At 38.9% G+C, this 18,747-nt stretch overlaps 1 protein-coding gene across 3 annotated transcripts in view; it reads right to left on the minus strand.

Moving 5' to 3' along the window:
- The window catches only part of VPS41 (VPS41 subunit of HOPS complex), a 299,363-nt gene that overhangs the window by 34,539 nt on the left and 246,077 nt on the right, over positions 1-18,747 (minus strand). For all 3 annotated transcript variants that reach the window (XM_075826930.1, XM_075826929.1, XM_075826932.1), the window contains one exon: positions 6,355-6,492. In XM_075826930.1, coding sequence (XP_075683045.1) covers positions 6,355-6,492 — 138 coding nt within the window. The remainder of the gene's footprint in view (positions 1-6,354; positions 6,493-18,747) is intronic.

The following is an 18,747-nucleotide window of genomic DNA, read 5'->3' on the forward strand; positions in this document are numbered from 1 at the left end:
CTGTGAATTTTAGCTCAGTTGTCCAGAAATTACTGAAATGGAGATGGCAACTCTGATTGCAACAAAGACACAAAAAGTTTAAATAAGCCCTAAGTTTTGGCTGTGGAGCCTGCTATTAAATTCAACTCCCCCGACATGTCTGTTTTGGTAAATACCTGTATTACCCATAAAATATGTTTGCCTAGGCTGGAAAAATACCACAGGCACATTCAAATTCCCTTGAAGGTTTGATCAGTGTGGGGTTCAAAGGGTGTGACTCTGCCGATTGCTTGAACCTAGTGGCAGCGGGTTCTAGGAAAGTGTTGTACGCCACACAGCTTTTTTTTGGATACCACATAGTTGGCCCATTATAGTCAGCAGAAGCTGAAGAGACACGGCACCTTCCTAGCTTAGATGCCACAGCATTACAGTGTTTGGCAGCGGTGCAGTGGCTGAACCCCATCCAATCAATTGAACATTGATGCCTTATCCTAATAATATGGGAAAACCCATTTAACATTTTACTATATTAGACAATTTCTTGTGATGCACTTCCTGACAACTATTTAATGCATAAATTAGCAGTAAACCCCAAGAAATTAACCTTTGTAATAAATTATTAGGATATAGTGTCAGCTTCGTGACCTTCCAGCAGCCTGTAGTCCCCCCTATCCCTGGCAGCAGACTCTCTATCAACATTGAGAAACCTCCTCAGTCCCCCCCAAACAATCAATCTAGTATAATAGGTAATAACTAGACAGGGAGAGTGGATAGTGGCAGCAGTATTTTTGCCTCAACCTGTGTGCGAGGTTCATGCTGTAACGGGAGAAATGGTGATTATGTCCCAGTATCCCTGCCACAGCCTATAGACAATAGGGGAGGGAAGCAGCAAGGGGAGACATCTGATTGATCAGTGACCATAGCACAGCTTTACAGCTCCTTACAAGGAAAAGTCTGCCCTCTAAGTACAGTTACATAGAAGGGTTTACATTTACATAAATGATGGAGAGAAAGAAAAATGACCAAAATACAGTTTACACCGTACAGCCGGCATCTTAATAGAAACCTTAAACTCTAAACATGCTGAACAATGAAAATGAATATACTTATCTGAAATGACACTGATTGGTTATGACAACTATTTCAATTTCCAAAAGGCTTTTAGGCTTTTTTCCAAGTAGCCAATTTTGTAATTCGTTCTATGCACTTAATCAGAGAAAAAGCTACTGATACATTGCAGCCAAGGACTTTAATTTAGACTGTGTTAAGTTTCAAGATCAAATACAACAGTTGCTTTATGTCTGCACATCTGAGCTGCCTGGAAGGCACAACTGCTTCTTTGCCTATTATGATAACATGAAAGCCCCATAAAAGCAAAAAAATGAAATAAAAATAAGATAAAAACTAATAATAATTCGAGCTACAAAAAAAAAAAAAGTTTCATTTAGTATAAGCTATGAAGTAATGGATATTATTCATCATGGACCCTTAGCTTAAAAGGAAACCCGCCATGACATCTACAGCCCTTAAACCACCGGCATAGCTTTACAGCATGGTAAAAGGGTTTCTTAAGAGGTCACTCTCTGAAATGTCCCTTACAGCATAAAGGATAAAATAAAGTTACAAAGTAGTCAAGAGTCATCTGGCACATTCGCATTACACAGATGAAGTCAAGGCCAGTACCCGTTGCTTTACTGCGCCTATGCCGGTAGCCACTGGAGTTGGCTTGTAATGATGTATCCCAGCCTATGGAATGTCATTCAAGCAAAGACTGCATGATACCGCCCCCATGAGTTGTCACAGGTAGCACGCGCTAATTTATAACTATTTTTTCATTTATGCTGCAAGGGACATTTCAGAGAGTGACATCATTTAAATCTATTACCAGCCTGTATAATGCAGTGGCGACAGTTTGAGGTCAATAATCCTGAGGATAGGTGATAAATGTTAATGTTGGTACAAACCCCTTTTTAATGACACCATTGGTTCCTAAAATAAGAAGCTGGGTAGCCAAATGATAATTTAGTGGCCAAATAAGGTTTCCCTATCAAAAGTATTATAGTGATTTGTACTTCTTATTATTTTTTTCATTACTACAAGAAAAATCTGATCACAAAAGAGGAAACAAGGGGATCATTCCCCAATGAAAGACTTTGACATCCTTCCCTTTGCTCCTCTTTTCTGGAATCCATTTCCATTAAATATCAAAATAAATAGATTGGCACGTATACACATCTCATATAACGTATATAGACACATATACATACAGTATATAAAGCTCAGGTGGTGACTATGTTGCAGATACTGCTATGACTCATGAAGGGCAAACTACTTGCACTCTTGCCGGATAATGACTGTGCCAGGCATTAATGTAAAATCTTCTTGCCAGATCTTTTTTTTTTGGCAGCAATTGTGACCTCTCAGAAAACACTTACCCTCTTTGCTTCAACTCCAGGTTTACATATCTAGAAATTTTCTTCTACTTGGGAACTAGAGAACATTTGCTGTAAATTAGGTGGCAAGTCCTTGGGTAAATGGGCACTACCATGTGCAAACTCAAAGCAAAGCATGGGCCAAGACTGAGAACCTGTGGTAGGTGATAAGCAATCGCAATTGGCAGGCACAATTTTATTTCAGGTCTCTATATTTGATTCATGGTTGCATTTGTAAACACGTAGCCCTGGTTAACGGGAAAGTAATTATGGTAAAAATTAGCAGATCAAACATTATAATCTCTTTTGCTACTTATATCCGCATTCTGGAATCCAACAATAGAGCTTGGTTTCTTTACACCATACAGAAATTAACCCGTTAGTGACCAGCCTACAGTATTTTGGGCCACAACGACCAAGTGGTTTATACAGTTTTTTCATTGTCGCCTTTCAAACGCCATAACTTTTTCATTTTTTCTGTAGACATAGCCGTATGAGAGGAGTTGTATTTTTTAATGGCGCCATTTTTGGGGTACAAAAAATGTATTGATTAACTTTCGTTTTTGGGGATAATGAAAAAAACAGCAATTCTGCCATTCTTTTTCGCGGCTAAAATGTACACTATTTACTGTGTGGTTTAAATAAGAGAATAACGTTATTCTGCAGGTTGTTACGATTACAATACTAAATTTATGTATTTTTTTTTTATGTTTTACTAATTTTGCACAATAAAAACACTTGTTTTTTAAAAAGTGTTTTTTGTGTCACCGCATTCTAAACGTCATAATGGTTTTACTTTTTTGCCAATGTAGTTGTATAAAGGCTTATTTTTTTGCGGGATGACTTATAATTTTTACTGGTACCATTTGACTTTTTGATCGCTTTTTATTGCACTTTCTGAAAAACAGGATGGACAGAAAACAGAAATTCTGGCATTATTTTATTTTTTACAGCGTTCACCGTGCGGGTTAAATCGCGTAATAGTTTTATAGATTGGGTCTTTAAGGATGCGGCAACACTAATTAAGTGTACATTATTATTTCTTTTTCATAATAAAGAATTTTGTATGGGCAAAAATGGGTTTTTCCAGTTTTTTTTTACTTGGGATTTTTCATTTTTTTTATATAAACTGTATTGATCTATATTTTTTTACTTTTTTTTTAGTCCCACTATAGGATTTTACTATGCGATAATTTGACCGCTTTTATAATACACTGCAATACTTCTGTATTGCAGTGCATTATGCCTGTCAGTGTAAAACTGACAGGCATCTTTTTATGCCCTGCCTCTGGCAACGCCTAATAGGCTTTCACTGATGGCAAACCTGAAGCCCTTTGTTAGGCCACCGGCTGCTATGGAAACCATCAGCTTGCCGCAATCACGTTGCGCGGTTGCCATTGGGCTAACAGAGGGAGCCCATCAGCACCCGCCAACACCACGTACATCTAGTACTTAAAGAGGCTCTGTCACCAGATTCTCAAATCCCTATCTCCTATTGCATGTGATCGGCGCTGCAATGTAGAGAACAGTAACGTTTTGTTTTTTTTGAAAGACGTTCATTTTTGGCCAAGTTATGAGCTATTATATATATATATATATATATATATATATATATATATATATATATATATATATATATATATGCAAATGAGCTTTGAAATGGACAACTGGGTGTGTTTTTTTTCGTATGTCCAACTGGGCGTGTATTGTGTTTTTAACTGGGCGTGTATTGTGTTTTTAACTGGGCGTGTTTACTTGTTTTACTAACTGGGCGTTGTGAATCAGTGACCAGTCAGCATCATGCACTCCTCTCCATTCATTTACACAGCACATAGTGTTCTTACTAGAACGATGTGCAGCCACATACACAAGTGTCCTGATAATGAATACACATGCCCTCCAGCCTGGACGTCATGTGTATTCAGAATCCTGACACTTCTGAATCTTTTCTGTGAGATTCCAGCAAGCCACGCGTAATCTCGCGAGATTACGAGGTAAACGAGATTTCGTTTCCCTTGCTGGAAATCTCACAGAAAAGATTCAGAAGTGTCAGGATTCTGAATACACATGACGTCCAGGCTGGAGGTCATGTGTATTGTGTATTCATTATCAGGACACTTGTGTATGTGGCTGCACATCGTTCTAGTAAGAACACTATGTGCTGTGTAAATGAATGGAGAGGAGTGCATGATGCGGATTGGTCACTGATTCGTCAGCATCATACACTTCTATTCACAATGCCCAGTTAGTAAAACAAGTAAACACGCCCAGTTAAAAACACAATACACGCCCAGTTGGACATAAGAAAAAAACCACGCCCAGTTGTCCATTTCAAAGCTCATTTGCATATATATAAAATAGCTCATAACTTGGCCAAAAATGAACGTTTTTAAAAAAAACAAAACGTTACTGTTATCTACATTGCAGCACCGATCACATGCAATAGGAGATAGGGATTTGAGAATCTGGTGACAGAGCCTCTTTACCAAAATTTTTGGTCCCACTCCATAGAATGTAATGTAACTCACTCTCACTCTCTCTGTCAACTTGTTTATTTTTGGAAGTGGAATACAGTTACACTAAAATCAAGTTCTTATTTACAGTGGCAGGACTACAGTTACAATTCGGATTGACAATGACACAAATATGGGACTACTGTATTTCACACACATAAATAGTACCGCTATACTGTACAAACAAATAGTGCCATTATACCAGACCCCACAATAAATGAACACCTCAAAATTATTTCAGACACCAGACCACCTAAAATATTAAGGCCCAGATCCCTAACTTATTTCAGACCCCAGGTCACACCAAATTAAAAAAATAATAACAATAAAAAATTCAGACTCCAGATCAGACCATATACTTATCCTCCTTGCTCCCTGATCCTCTTCAACCGCACTGGGTCCTGACGCCATTCTGCAACGCGACGTTGTGTGTACTGCTACACACTACATCCTGCCGCTAGACCGCATCAGGACCAAGAGTAGGGGCTCACAGAGCTGAAGAGGATCGAAGATGGTAACTATACAGACCGTTATCTATTGGATTAATCCAATAGATAACTACGGATTTATTTTTTAAATTTGGAAGGGGCCCTTCCTGCACCCGGGGCAAAAGCCCTAGTCATCTCCCTAGCTATGCTCATTTACAGGCAAATCCCTATGAATTCTATACTTATTTATGAAAATGCTTAGGAACTTTACCTTGCACTTTATTTAATATCCTATGATTTAAAAGAACAAATACAAAACAGGACTATAAAATCCACTTCCTTCTCTCACTTCAAATGTATTTTATGTTATATTTTGCACAAAATGTCCACTGGTGACCATTGAGTTCAATAATAGCTAGTCCAATACTAGTATGAATCCATATGCACTAAGCTTCCTCTTATGGCGGCTGCTATCAAGCCAGACACTGGAGTCTTGGGTTGGAATCCAAACAAGGACAACATCTGCATGGCGTTTGTATGCTCTCCGAGTACTCTGGTTTCACCTCTCACACTTTAAAAACATACTGATTGGCTTCCTATGAAATTGGCCTGTGTTTGAGAAAGGGAATTTCAATTGTGAGCCCTATCGGGGAGAGGGACTGATCTGAGCGGTGACAATATCTGTACAGCATTTAGGAATATGCTGGTGCTTAATAAGCAACAGAAAGAATCAAACAGGACAACATTTAAAACCTAAACGAAGAATGATGGATATAAACTGTATTGAAGGCCTAGTACATTTGAGATTGAAAGGAGTAGAATATTGGGGTTAACTATAGTCAAAACTGCATTTTTAGGTTTGGACAGGCATTAGACAAAGAAATAGAACAAAGAGAAATAGCCAAAAACTCACGTTGTAAATTCTAGCAAAACAATTCTGAAAGGACAGTATGACTACTGTGAAGAGATGACATATGCCACCCACAGAACAATTGTGCTTACCTTTTCTAAAGGGCAATGAGTGCTGTCTCGAAGAAAAAGTAGAAGATTTGGTCGATCATATTCCGCATATAAGCTGATTTGTTTTTCATGGTATTTTTGCCCTTTATGATGATCTCTCTTGAAAAGTTTGTGAAGATACTAGAACCACACAATAAAACAATCAATAGATTTATAAAGATATCATGAAATGCAAATAAAACATTTTGGAACATGACCATCAAAAAAATGTACACTCTTGATACACCTTTGAAAACATGAATTTACAGTATTTAAAATAAATAATGAATATATTGCAGATTTACTATGTATAATTTACTTCTCAATAAAAAGCTGAATGCTGAAGATGGATCAGATATTTTTTGTTAATGTATATGGTTGAATGTCCACATGCAGAGGTTAATGGCACAGTAATAACAAGCCACACTTTTTTTTTTAACCAATATAAAATATTGATTGAATTTTTTTTTTCTAATATTATTGACATGCATTTTTGCCTGAGCTGTGAACAGCAGTAGCATTGATTTGCTTTACAGCAGGCACCTGAATAGGTCATAAAATGACGTATTAACTTCTATAGAAGGGTTTTGTAAGTTCTGTGACATGTACAAAGGTAACAGTGCAGGGAGGGGGATGAACGGAGCCGTCTTATTCACCCATTGTCAATGGTGGATCCTGTGTTACTTGCCTTCAGTTTTGTAATAAAGGTATTACCATAACATTGTAATCCTGCTCTCTGATAATGGTGATCTCTAGAAAAGAAGAAGTGTCAGCTGATTGTGAGCGGTCCATGTGAAAACTGCAACATTCCAGGAATTTCTTTCAATACAGATACTAATATGGAACATTTTCGTAACTCTCTGGCGGGTCGGATACTTTAGATATGTCGAGGCTGAACAACTATAATCAGCCTTGACATCTTCTTTTCACTCTGAACGTGGTAGTGGCTAACAGTAGTAATGACGACTTTAAGACTACCGCTTTCCTGCAGTGTCAAAATGATGGAAAGCAGTAGTCTAAGAGCGTGCTTAAGCATGTAATAGACGTCAACACAGTCTAAGTGAATGGAGTGGGTGGGTGCAGCAGGTATCTTCTCCCCCAGCACCTGAGTGCTCACTCCATTCTTATGCAGCAGCTCGGAAAAGAAGCCACATTCGAACAAAGGTTAGATGAGTGGCTGGAATCTGAATAAAATTTTGGATTCTGGTGTCTGAGTTAATTTTGGTGTCTGGTCTGGGGTCTGAATTAATTTAGGGGTCAGACTTAGTTCGGGGCTCTGTTCTGGGATTTGAATTAGTTTTGGTGTCAATCTATTTAGGGTTCTAAATTAGTATGGAGGTCTTGACTAGGGTCTGAATTAATTCAGATGTCTGGTTTTGAGGGCGAGTCTATTTGGCACCCTGCTTTGCCACATGCTGGCGTGATATGGTGCGAGACTGCTGACTGCAGGGCAGGGGCCAAATAGAGGCCTCACTGTATTCCTCATGGAAACAAAGATAGGTAAGTATTTTAAACTGGTCACTATTTCTATAGGACACCGATTTACATGGGACACTATAAATGGCATAATTTCACATTGGCCAGTTATAACTTTATACAGAGAACTTTCTCTATGGTATAATTTTTAATGGCGCACTATCTGTTTTATGGCACTATTTAGTATGGTACACTATCTGCATGGCGCTATTTATTGTGGGGCAATGTCCATGTGTCACTATTTACTGTAGGGCACTTGAAAGGGGACATTTGGTGTATGCCATTTTTAATTATGGAGCAGAACTTGTATGGTGCTATTTTCTATGTGCCACTGTCTTTTATTGCAGTACAGTATTTGGGGCACTGAGCAGAAAAGCACACACATTATAAGGGGTAATAGCAGAATGGCACCATTAAAGGGGGCAGCAGGATAGGGGGGGGGGTCTGTGAAGCGAAATGGGATGTACTGGGCAAGCATCTGTGTGACAAACTCTGCAGAGGTGAGTCGTAACTGAAAAGACTAATTATGACGGTCTTGGCCAGATGGAGAAAGCGAACGATTTCATAGAAAATGTCACCTGTGAGTTTGCCTTTGACTGCGTTTTATTACTTTGCCCAGTTTGCAGTGTGGTGATACTCTGCAGACTGCCTGTGTGGTATCTGACCACTATATTCACTCTCAGTATGGTGGCAATATACACTTACAGTATGGTAGTAATTTTGGTATTCCCGTAGTGTCTTTTATTTAGCAACAGTATGGAGGTATTTTTCAATCACTGGTGGTGTTATTTAGTCACGGTATAGTGGTATTTAGTAACCGTATGGTGGCATTATGTAGCAGCTGTATTTAGTCATTGTATGGATAAAACCACCAGTCACAGTTTGGCAGTGTCGCCCAGTCACAGTGTGGCGGTGTCACCCAGTCGCAGTGTGGCGGTGTCACCCATTCACAGAGGGGCGGTGTCATCCATTCACAGTGGGGTGGTGTCATCCAGTCACAGAGTGGCGGTGTCATCCAGTCACAGAGTGGCGGTGTCATCCAGTCACAGAGTGGCGGTCTCATCCAGTCACAGAGTGGCGGTCTCATCCAGTCACAGAGTGGCGGTCTCATCCAGTCACAGTGTGGTAGTATTACAGCATTTATTATTATTATTATATAGATTCTGGTACAGCATGTATTTACCCAATAGAACACATAACTCTTGGGGATTACAGTCCACACCACTGAAAACCAGGACCTGGCTGTGCACTAGGCTGCAATGCCTTGTATAAATGTCATTATGAGCGGCAATTACCAATCGAGCCACCAATAACAATTATTTTTATGGCACCACAATTAATGACCAACAATAAACAATAGTTTTATTTTTGATCTTCTTTGTTAACACTGGTGAATTATCATTACGATTGCGAAGAAACGAGCGGATCATAATAATATTTGGCGAGTGTAAATGGACCTTTATGGGTTTGTATTCAGGGTTAGCTCCTAGGACAGCGTGCGCTTGTTACAGTTCTGTCCATTAGTGCAGATATAAAATGTCCAAGTAAAATAAATACAAAATAAATAGAATCTAATAGTCATCTACTGACAAATAAAATTACGTTTCTTTTTTTTTTTTTAGATTTTATTTTAGTAATTCTCAAATTGTAATTCGGAACCCTTATTTAACATGCATTATGCATGCAGGCATTGCTGTATATAACACAAGTTATATCATCTTTCAGCACAAAAAAAGTAGCAATTCTAGAAACAGTCTCTCTAAAAATGACTTCAGTATATGAAAATGCTGATATTCTCTTTTTTTATTTTATTTTATATAACAAACTCATATAGATGAGAACTTTGCATATTGAGGGCAGAAATTCCACAATTGCAGCAACTGATCATTTTCCTTTACCATTGAAATAATTATCTGTCGGTACTCGCAGGGTTTCCTGGCAACCATGGAAATAAAGGGATTTGATAATTATTGTCATGGCTGCAATTGCAGGTTTTATGTACAGTTACATAATTGCTCCTTTTACTCTCATTTTCCCTACTGGAATCTAGTAATTTAAAGGAAAAATTTCCCAAAGTCATAAAACACGTAGAAAGTAAGCCGCACATAATTTTGAATGAATGATAAACTGGTGTTTTTTTTTTTTAAATGTTGCACCCTCTGAATATAAAAAACATAAAACAACAGATCATTCAATGTGGATGTAGAATGGGTGACAAAAAAATGTTTACACACACACATATATATATATATATACACACACAAAGATAGAAATAATTTAAAGCCATTTAATAGCAACCATCCACGATCGATGGTTAAAAGTCTTCCCACTAGCCAGTATATACGCGTGCTAAACGAATAACAAGCACGGAAACTAATATCGACAAAACATTCCTGAATATGGAAAATAAATTCAGTCATAGAGGTTATCCACTATCATCTCTCAAACGCCAAAGAAAAAAAGTAGAACAGATGACTAGAGACACATTACAGACTACAAAAAAACGAACTCCAACTCCTGCTCGCATACCATTTATAATCACCTATGCGGAGGATATCAATAAAATTATATTGAAACATTGGCCAATGTTAACAAATTGTTTACCTCATATCCCAGAGACCAAACATACTCCCCTGTTCTCGTATCGGAGATCGCCTAATCTATGTGATAGATTGGTGAAATCTGACATAGGATCAGGTAAAACACAGAGACCGACATCTCTCACTAAGGCCTCATGCACACGAACGTACTTTTTTCCTCCCGTAAATACTGGCGTAAATACGGGTCCTTGGTCACACATATTCGACCCGTATTGCACCAGTATTTACGGACCCGTGCCCGTAAATACGGGTCTGGTGTCACCAGTATTCCACCCGTTTTTACGGGCACGTTTTCGCTGCAAAATTGTACTGCACTAATCGGCAGCCCCTTCTCTCTATCAGTGCAGGATAAAGAGAAGGGGCAGCCCTTTCCGTAGTAAAAGTAAAAGAAATTCATACTTACCTGGCAGTTGTCTTGGTGACGAGTCCCTCTTTCGACATCCAGCCCGACCTCCCTGGATGATGCAGCAGTCCATGTGACCGCTGCAGCCTGTGCTTGGCCTGTGATTGGCTGAAGCAGTCACATAGGCTGAAATGTCATCCCGGGAGGCCGGACTGAGGGAAGAAGCAGGGAGTTCTGGGTAAGTATGAACTTCTATTTTTTTTACACGTTGATCTATATTGTGATTGGTAGTCACTGTCCCGGGTGCTGAAAGAGTTACTGCTGATCGTTTAACTCTTTCAGCACCCTGGACAGTGACTATCCCCTGACGTCGCCTAGCAACGCTCCCGTAATTACGGGTGCACACACGTAGTCACCCGTAATTACGGGAGCCCCATAGACTTCTATGGGCCTGCCCGTGCCGTAATTACGGCCTGAAATAGGACATGTTCTATATTTTTCAACGGCACAGACACCTTCCCGTAAGCATACGGGGAGGTACCCGTGGCCAATAGAAGGTTGTTATCCTTGTTTGAACAGATACGGTTCTATCTGAACTGTATCTCGGACTATGTTATTTACATCCTAGAATGTCCTTGCCACCTTCTCTATGTTGGCAAAACCTCTTTAGAATTTAAGGTTAGATTAAACCAACACCGGTATACCATTCGTAAGAAACGATTAGACCTCCCTGTGTCTAAAACACTATAGGCAGGTCACACAGACAGAGAGATATTAGTTCACCTGATAGATCATGTTCTGGTTCCACGTAGAGGGGGCAATCACATTAATCTATTGAAATACAAAGAATTGCAATGGATAGATAGACTCCAAACATTAAAGCTACATGGGCTCAACGTTGATTTCATTGGTGTGATCTAGGATCTGACTTGCCCACAGGGTGGGATGCAATGGACACAGGTCTTCCGTGGACATAATTTAATGTACAGAATTAATTACAGGTTTTTTTTCTAATTATATAAATTTCTTCCAGATTTCGTCACAAAAAAAGCCTAATACGAGTTCCTTACATGTCTACTTTGGATCCTGGTTCCCGCTGTGTTATACATGTTTTTATTAAAAATATTGCTATATCTCATACACATACGTATCCACCCAAATTTACGCATTATATTGAAAACGTTATGAGGCATTGCATATCCTGTAATAGAAGTTTTTTTCTCACTTTGAAACAAATATCAGAAAAAAAACTGTTTACATTTTTTTTTCCTTAGGTATCAATACACACTAATGCATTTTTTTCTGCGTTTTTACTGTCTATATAAAAACGGCCGAAAAATCAGAAGCAGAACGCCTCCAAACATCTGCCGATTGATTTCAATGGGAAAACGGAGCTCTGTTCCGACGGAGCATTTTTCGCAGCATTTTTTTACACGTAAAAAAACAGCCGCAAAAAAGAAGTGCAGGACATTTTTTGGGACATTTCTGGAGCCGTTTTCCATAGACTATTGAAAAAAGTTCCAAAAACGGCCGTGAAAAACGCACAAAAGTGGCACAAAAAACGTCTAGATATCAGGAGCTGTTTTCTCTTGAAAACAGCTCCGTAATTTGAGACGTTTGTGACTCTGCGTGTGAACATACCCTTTAAAGCTTGAGAAAGACTCCTTGTATTGAGCCGAAACGTTGCACGAGGGCTATTAAAAGCTACTTTTTTCACATTCATTTGGAGTGCTGCCTATCTTTGGACACACACACATATATATATATATATATATATATATATATAAATAAAAGCAGTTGTAGGAACATTACATAGTTTAACAAAACCTGCACCTGCTGCAAAACAACATGCACTAAAATGCCGTTTTGCTGCCTTTTTTTGCCTCACCTTTTACTCTGTGGTTGTAGTGCATCTTTGTATCATGCCATAACCATACATGTGTACAGGGCCTCAATGTATCCCCATAATAAACGGTTCTGAATATAATGGTAAAAACAAAACTGTGCTGTTGGTCACATAGAAAGGGGTTATACAAATAAAGGTATAGGCAGCGCTAAAAATGTATTGTACATTGAAGCTCCTGTACCACCTTGAACATATAGATGTAATCCCGCATAGGTTTTTTAGTGCTGTGAATTCGCATTCGGTTCTTGCCTCTACTACAAAGCTGGCCAGTTGAGATATATTAGGCACTGGCTATTAGATACCCTCTACGAATTCTTAAACACCATCTCATGCATTCTCTGTCAGACACATCCCACATTTGTCTGCCTTTCCGGACTCTGAACATGATGTCACTTCTATAAACACATATATTTTTAAACAGTATCTTTTTATCATTCGAGCAATTACAGATGACACATCATACACCTCGGTCTGGCCTTTAAAGATTTCTTCAATTATGACACACTGTAAGTACCCAATTCCTAGAGCCACATCCATCTACTCTTATCCCTTTATATATCCCTGCATACGCAATACCTCTAAGTGACTAATGTCATCTTCATATAGACATCTTATATTGTTTAAATTGGTCAAGACCCACCCACGAGGGGAGGATAAATGGCGGACCATTATTTATTTGTCTTACCAATGATGAATGGTGTGACGTTATGACATCTCATTCCGTTGTCTCTCCTGCTGCTAATAATAATAAACTCATACAACTTATCTTACGCCTGTTAGGCTATTCAAAATGGGCAGGATACCTTCTGTACTTCACAATGCCTTGGATGTCAGACACCGGATACTTATTTTATATACGGTAACATGGACTTGTCACGATATCCAGACCTGTGTGGTCTGAGGTAAATGGTCTCCTCACAAAGCCGGTTGGAGTCCCCATACAAACTAACCCTAGTATTTGTTTATTGGCTCTCTTAGATGAAGAAGTACCATGTCCGTATTTTACAACGTGAGACTCGGATACTTGCATAAAACCATTGCAATACGATAGATTGACAGAAAAGTACCATTATCCCATACGAAAGGATTTTGTCTTAAAAAAAAAGGGATATTCTGAAAAAATTCATAAGGTATGGGACAAGTTGTGTATATCTCCTACTGCTGTGTTCAATAAAAATGACTACAAAAAAGTCCTTAAGTCCAGGGATACATCCTTGACTCATTTTATCACTATATATATTATAACTACTACTGGCGATGGTGGCGATGGCATTCATTCTCCACATCCATGTTCTTTAAGGTTCTGAGCGCTTACCATTTGTATAGCTACTGTACTTCTGCTTACGTAAATGTATTGTGTCCCATACCTCATCTCCTATTGCATATGACTCTGTAACATGTAAACATCATGTACTATTTTCCATATTTTATTCTTCAATAAAACGGTATTAATAAAAATGTATATTTTTGTGTACGTTTTTACGGTTTGAGGATATTACATATGAGACGTATAGTAAATAAACGTAAAGTTACAAGCAGAAAAAAACATAAAACACAGTTTATTTTATCCGACACGGAGAGTTTAACCTATGATCTTTATTTTTTAAGCATAATGTACTGGCATATATCTATATGGCTGTGCATCAGCTGGTGTACTAATAAGTATGTAGCCAGTTAATATATCATGCCTAATTATTCCTGAAAACAGGCAATATAGGCAAACTGCCTTGGGATTAACAGCAAAGATGAGAGGTTTCACTGATCTCTGCCGATACATTACATCCACATTCCCAAGCACATCAGCAGAAGCATCAGAATGTGTGACCACCATGCTCGAAATGTACATGATGGGGTAGGAACTCATTCCTGTCTAAAACGTACATTTTTATCATGGAGTTAAAGAAAATAACATAAGTATTGTGTCATCTATTACCCTTTACATTTCTCATTGCAAAGAATATTTAACATTAGTCAGCATTGCAAATTTGTAATACAAGCCAATTCAGCATATACAAGGAAATTGTATGTGCATTAATCCTTTTACAACCCAATACACACATTATTTTAATTCTTAGAACTGTTACCCACTAGCCAGGCAATGAAATCCTTTACATAACATTCCATGGCATCCTTATGAAATGCATTAGAAATCCTAAAACAGAAGAAGCATTCCCGTGGAGAACGAGTGACATCTAGAGATTTGATACAGGAATGACCGGCTTGGAAAGAATATTGCAGTCACTGTATAGATGTAGCACAGCTGAAATGGACATTAAAGCTCTGTTCACATAGGTTTTTAATTCTTGTTTTTTTAACGGCAAGAATAGAGTAGTTATTACCATCATAAACACCAGAACCCCAACTGAAACCTGACCAACACAATAAGTTAATGGAACCCTTCAGGATTTGGTGTGATCTGTTTGAAAACGTATCCGTCATACTGGTTATGTCTCTGTTAAGAATGGACGCCATGACAGTAGTGTAAAAAAATACATTATCTGTGTGTGAATTCTGACTTATAATGTACATGATTTATATGTAGTCTTATGTAAAACCACTGATATCTCAAAGTCAGGTCTGCTATATTGCACATTGTCACCTCTGTCACAAAGCTTGTGCTCTACTACAAAGGCTCCAACAATTTTTAGAATCCGACGAATGTAAAATTATATATAGAGGGATGAAGAATAGATCAATACACTGTTTAATCAATAGAGGGCTGAGCCTGCTCCATATACTGCAGGTGTCTGCTGTATATTACAGCTGACACCCTGCTTTAATGGCTGATCGGAGATAACTCCGATTCCGTCCGTTTAACCATTTAATCTGCTATACAGTGAGGTGCCGATGTATTGTCATGGCAGTCAATGTTCTAATGAAGGCTCCCAGGGGGTCTACCATGTTCGGGTAATTTTACACGGCCCGACCAGGGCCGTGTAAACGAGTGCCGATCAACAAGACAACTCGGTGATCGGCACTCATTTGCTCCTGTCAAAAGAAGCTAGTTTGGGGACGAACGCTCATTACTACCCTATCGGCAGCACATCTCCATTTACACAGGGAGATGTGCTGCCAACAACAATAATAGTTTCAGCATTTAAAACAATACATTTAGCCGATGAACGAGCATTTGTTCCTTCATTGGCTGATTGTTGCCCTGTTTACACAGGGCAATTATCAGGAACGAGCGTTCTGTAAACGTTTATTTGCCCGATAATTTGCCCATGTAAAAGGGCCCTTAGTTAGCTAGGGGCAGGGCTTAACAGAACGAAAACAGCACAATACACTGCAATACATAAATATGTTTAAGTCCTCTTGTTGCACAAAAAAAAAAAGTCAAAATAGGTTTAAGGGCAGTGTTGAAACAGGTTTTTGGCACCGATTGTGACGTGGAAACTGCGTCGGAATCAGCGCCAAAAAACGGCCGAAATTGCCCCCCATTGATTTAAATGGGATGCAGAGGTTTCTTCTTTTTCCCAAGGCGGCTTCTAGGTGATCGCAGGAAAAAAAAAAGTGGCATGTTCAGAATGGACATGCTGCGATTTCCGCCCCCGGCCTCCCATTGAAATGAATGTGAGGCAGGAAAAATCTGCGGCTCTCGTTTGAGCCTTTTTCGCTCGCTGTCCTTGCCGGATAGGCTACCAATAGCTGATGGGTCGGGGTCCGACTCCCGGGACCCCGCCGATCAGCTGTTTTGAAGAGGGCGCAGCACTCGTACGAGTGCTGCTTCCCCTTCATTTCCACTAAATCGACACGGATGTAGCGGCGATTCGCAGGTATTGCAGCCTTCTCCCTTACACTTCAATGGGAGAAGAAATCAGCAATACCTGTGAATCGCCGCTACTGAAACTATAAAAAGAATGGGAAAATTGCATTATTTTTTTCATTCCACCCCACAAAAAATGTTTTCAAAGTTTTCTAGTACATTGTAGGATACCTTAACCCCTTCAGGACTGAGCATGTTTTGGCCTTCAGGACGAAGCAGATTTTTCAAATCTGACATGTGTCCCTTTATGTGGTAATAACTCCGGAATGCTTTTGCCTATCCAGGTGATTCTGAGATTGTTTTCTCGTGACATATTGTACTTTATGTTAGGCAAAAAATTTGGTCGATAAATTCAAAATGTATTTGTAAAAACACCAAGATTTAAAGAAAATTTGTAAAAATTATAATTTTTCTAAATTTAAATGTATCTGCTTGTAAAACAGATGGTAATGCCACACAAAATAGTCACTAGTTAACATTTCCCATATGTCTACTTTAGTTTGGCATCGTTTTTTGAACATTCTTTTATTTCTCTAGGACGTTACAAGACTTAGAACTTTAGCAGCAATTTCTCATATTTTCAAGAAAATTTCAAAAGTCGATTTTTACAAGGACGAGTTCAGTTCTGAAGTGGCTTTGAGGGCCTTATATATTAGAAAGTCCCCATAAATCACCCCATTTTGAAAACTGCACCCCTCAAAGTATTCAAAACTGCATTTAGAAAGTGTTAACCCTTTAGGCGTTTCACAGGAATTACAGCAAAGTAGAGGTGAAAGTTACAAATGTCATTTTTTTTTTACAAAATTCATATGTAATACATTTTTTTCTATACCACAGAAGGTTTTACCCGAGAAATGTAACTTATTATTTATTGCCCAGATTCTGCAGTTTTTAGAAATATCCCACATGTGGCCCTAGTGCGCTAATTTACTGAAATACAGGCCTCAGAAGCAAAGGAGCACCTAGTGGATTTTGAGGCCTCCTTTTTTTTAGCATATATTTTAGGTACCATGTCAAGTTTGAAGAGGTCTTGTGGGGCCAAAACAATAAAGACCCCCCAAAAGTGACCTAATTTTGGAAACTACACCCCTCAGGGAATTTATCTAGGGGTATAGTTAGCATTTTGAACCCACAGTTTTTTGCTAAATTTATTTGAGTTAGTATGTGAAGAGAATAAAAGAGAAAAAACACCCCAACATATGTAAAGCAATTTCTCCCGATTATAGCAATACCCCATATGTGGTAATAAACTGCTGTTTGGACCCACAGCAGGACTCAGAAGGGAAGGAGCACCATTTGGATTTTGAAATTCTGATTTTGCTGGAATAGTTTTCAGTGCCGTGTCGCGTTTGAAATGCACTGGAGGGAACAAAATAGTGGAAACCCCCGAAAAGTGACCCCATTTCGGAAACTACACTCATCAAGGAATTTTTCTAGGGGTAAAGTTAGCATTTTGACCCCACAGTTGTTTTGCTGAATTCATTGGAATTATTCTGTAAAGGTTTGCATTTGCAAAGCCCCTGAGAGGCCAAAACAGTGGAAACCCCCAAAAGTGGAAATTACACCACTTAAAGAATCTATCTAGGGATATAATGGGCATTTACACCCCACAAGTCTTTTGCAGGATTTATTAGAATTAGGCCGTGAAAATGAATATCGACATTTCTTCCACTAAAATGTTGCATTTTTTCAATTTCACAAAGGATAAAGGGGGAAAAAGCTGCCCAACATTTGTAAGGCAATTTCTCCCGAGTACGGCTATACCCCACGTGTGGTCATAAATGGTTTTACATTAGAAAGTAATTAACCCTTTCTAGACTGATCCATTTTTTTCTTTTCCTTTTTAGTTTTTTCCTCCCCGCGTTCCAAGAGCCACCACAACTTTTTTATTTTTCATTCAATAGAGCGGTATGAGGGCTTATTTATTGAGGGACGAGCGGTCGTTTTTATTGGTAACATTTTTTGGTACATACAACTTTTTATTACATTTTGAGGTAGATTTTGCCGTTCTAAAAGCTTTATTTTTCACGTGAGATGCTCCATACATCACCACCCACAATACGACATGCTATGTCGTGGTGCGCGCAGGGGTTAAAGTGCAGCGGATGGTGCAGAGTGAAAATTACAATTTTCCACTCATATGCCATTTTAGTACACTACATGTTATGCCCAGTTTGTGCCACTGAAGACAAATACCTCATAAAATATTAACCGGGTTCTCACGGGTATGGCGATGCCATATCAGTGGACGTAAACTGGTGTTTAGGCACGCTGCAGGGCTCAGAAGGGAGGGACGCCATTTGGC

Source organism: Rhinoderma darwinii, chromosome 5 (assembly GCF_050947455.1).
Source record: "Rhinoderma darwinii isolate aRhiDar2 chromosome 5, aRhiDar2.hap1, whole genome shotgun sequence".
Classification (NCBI taxonomy): Eukaryota; Metazoa; Chordata; class Amphibia; order Anura; family Rhinodermatidae; genus Rhinoderma; species Rhinoderma darwinii.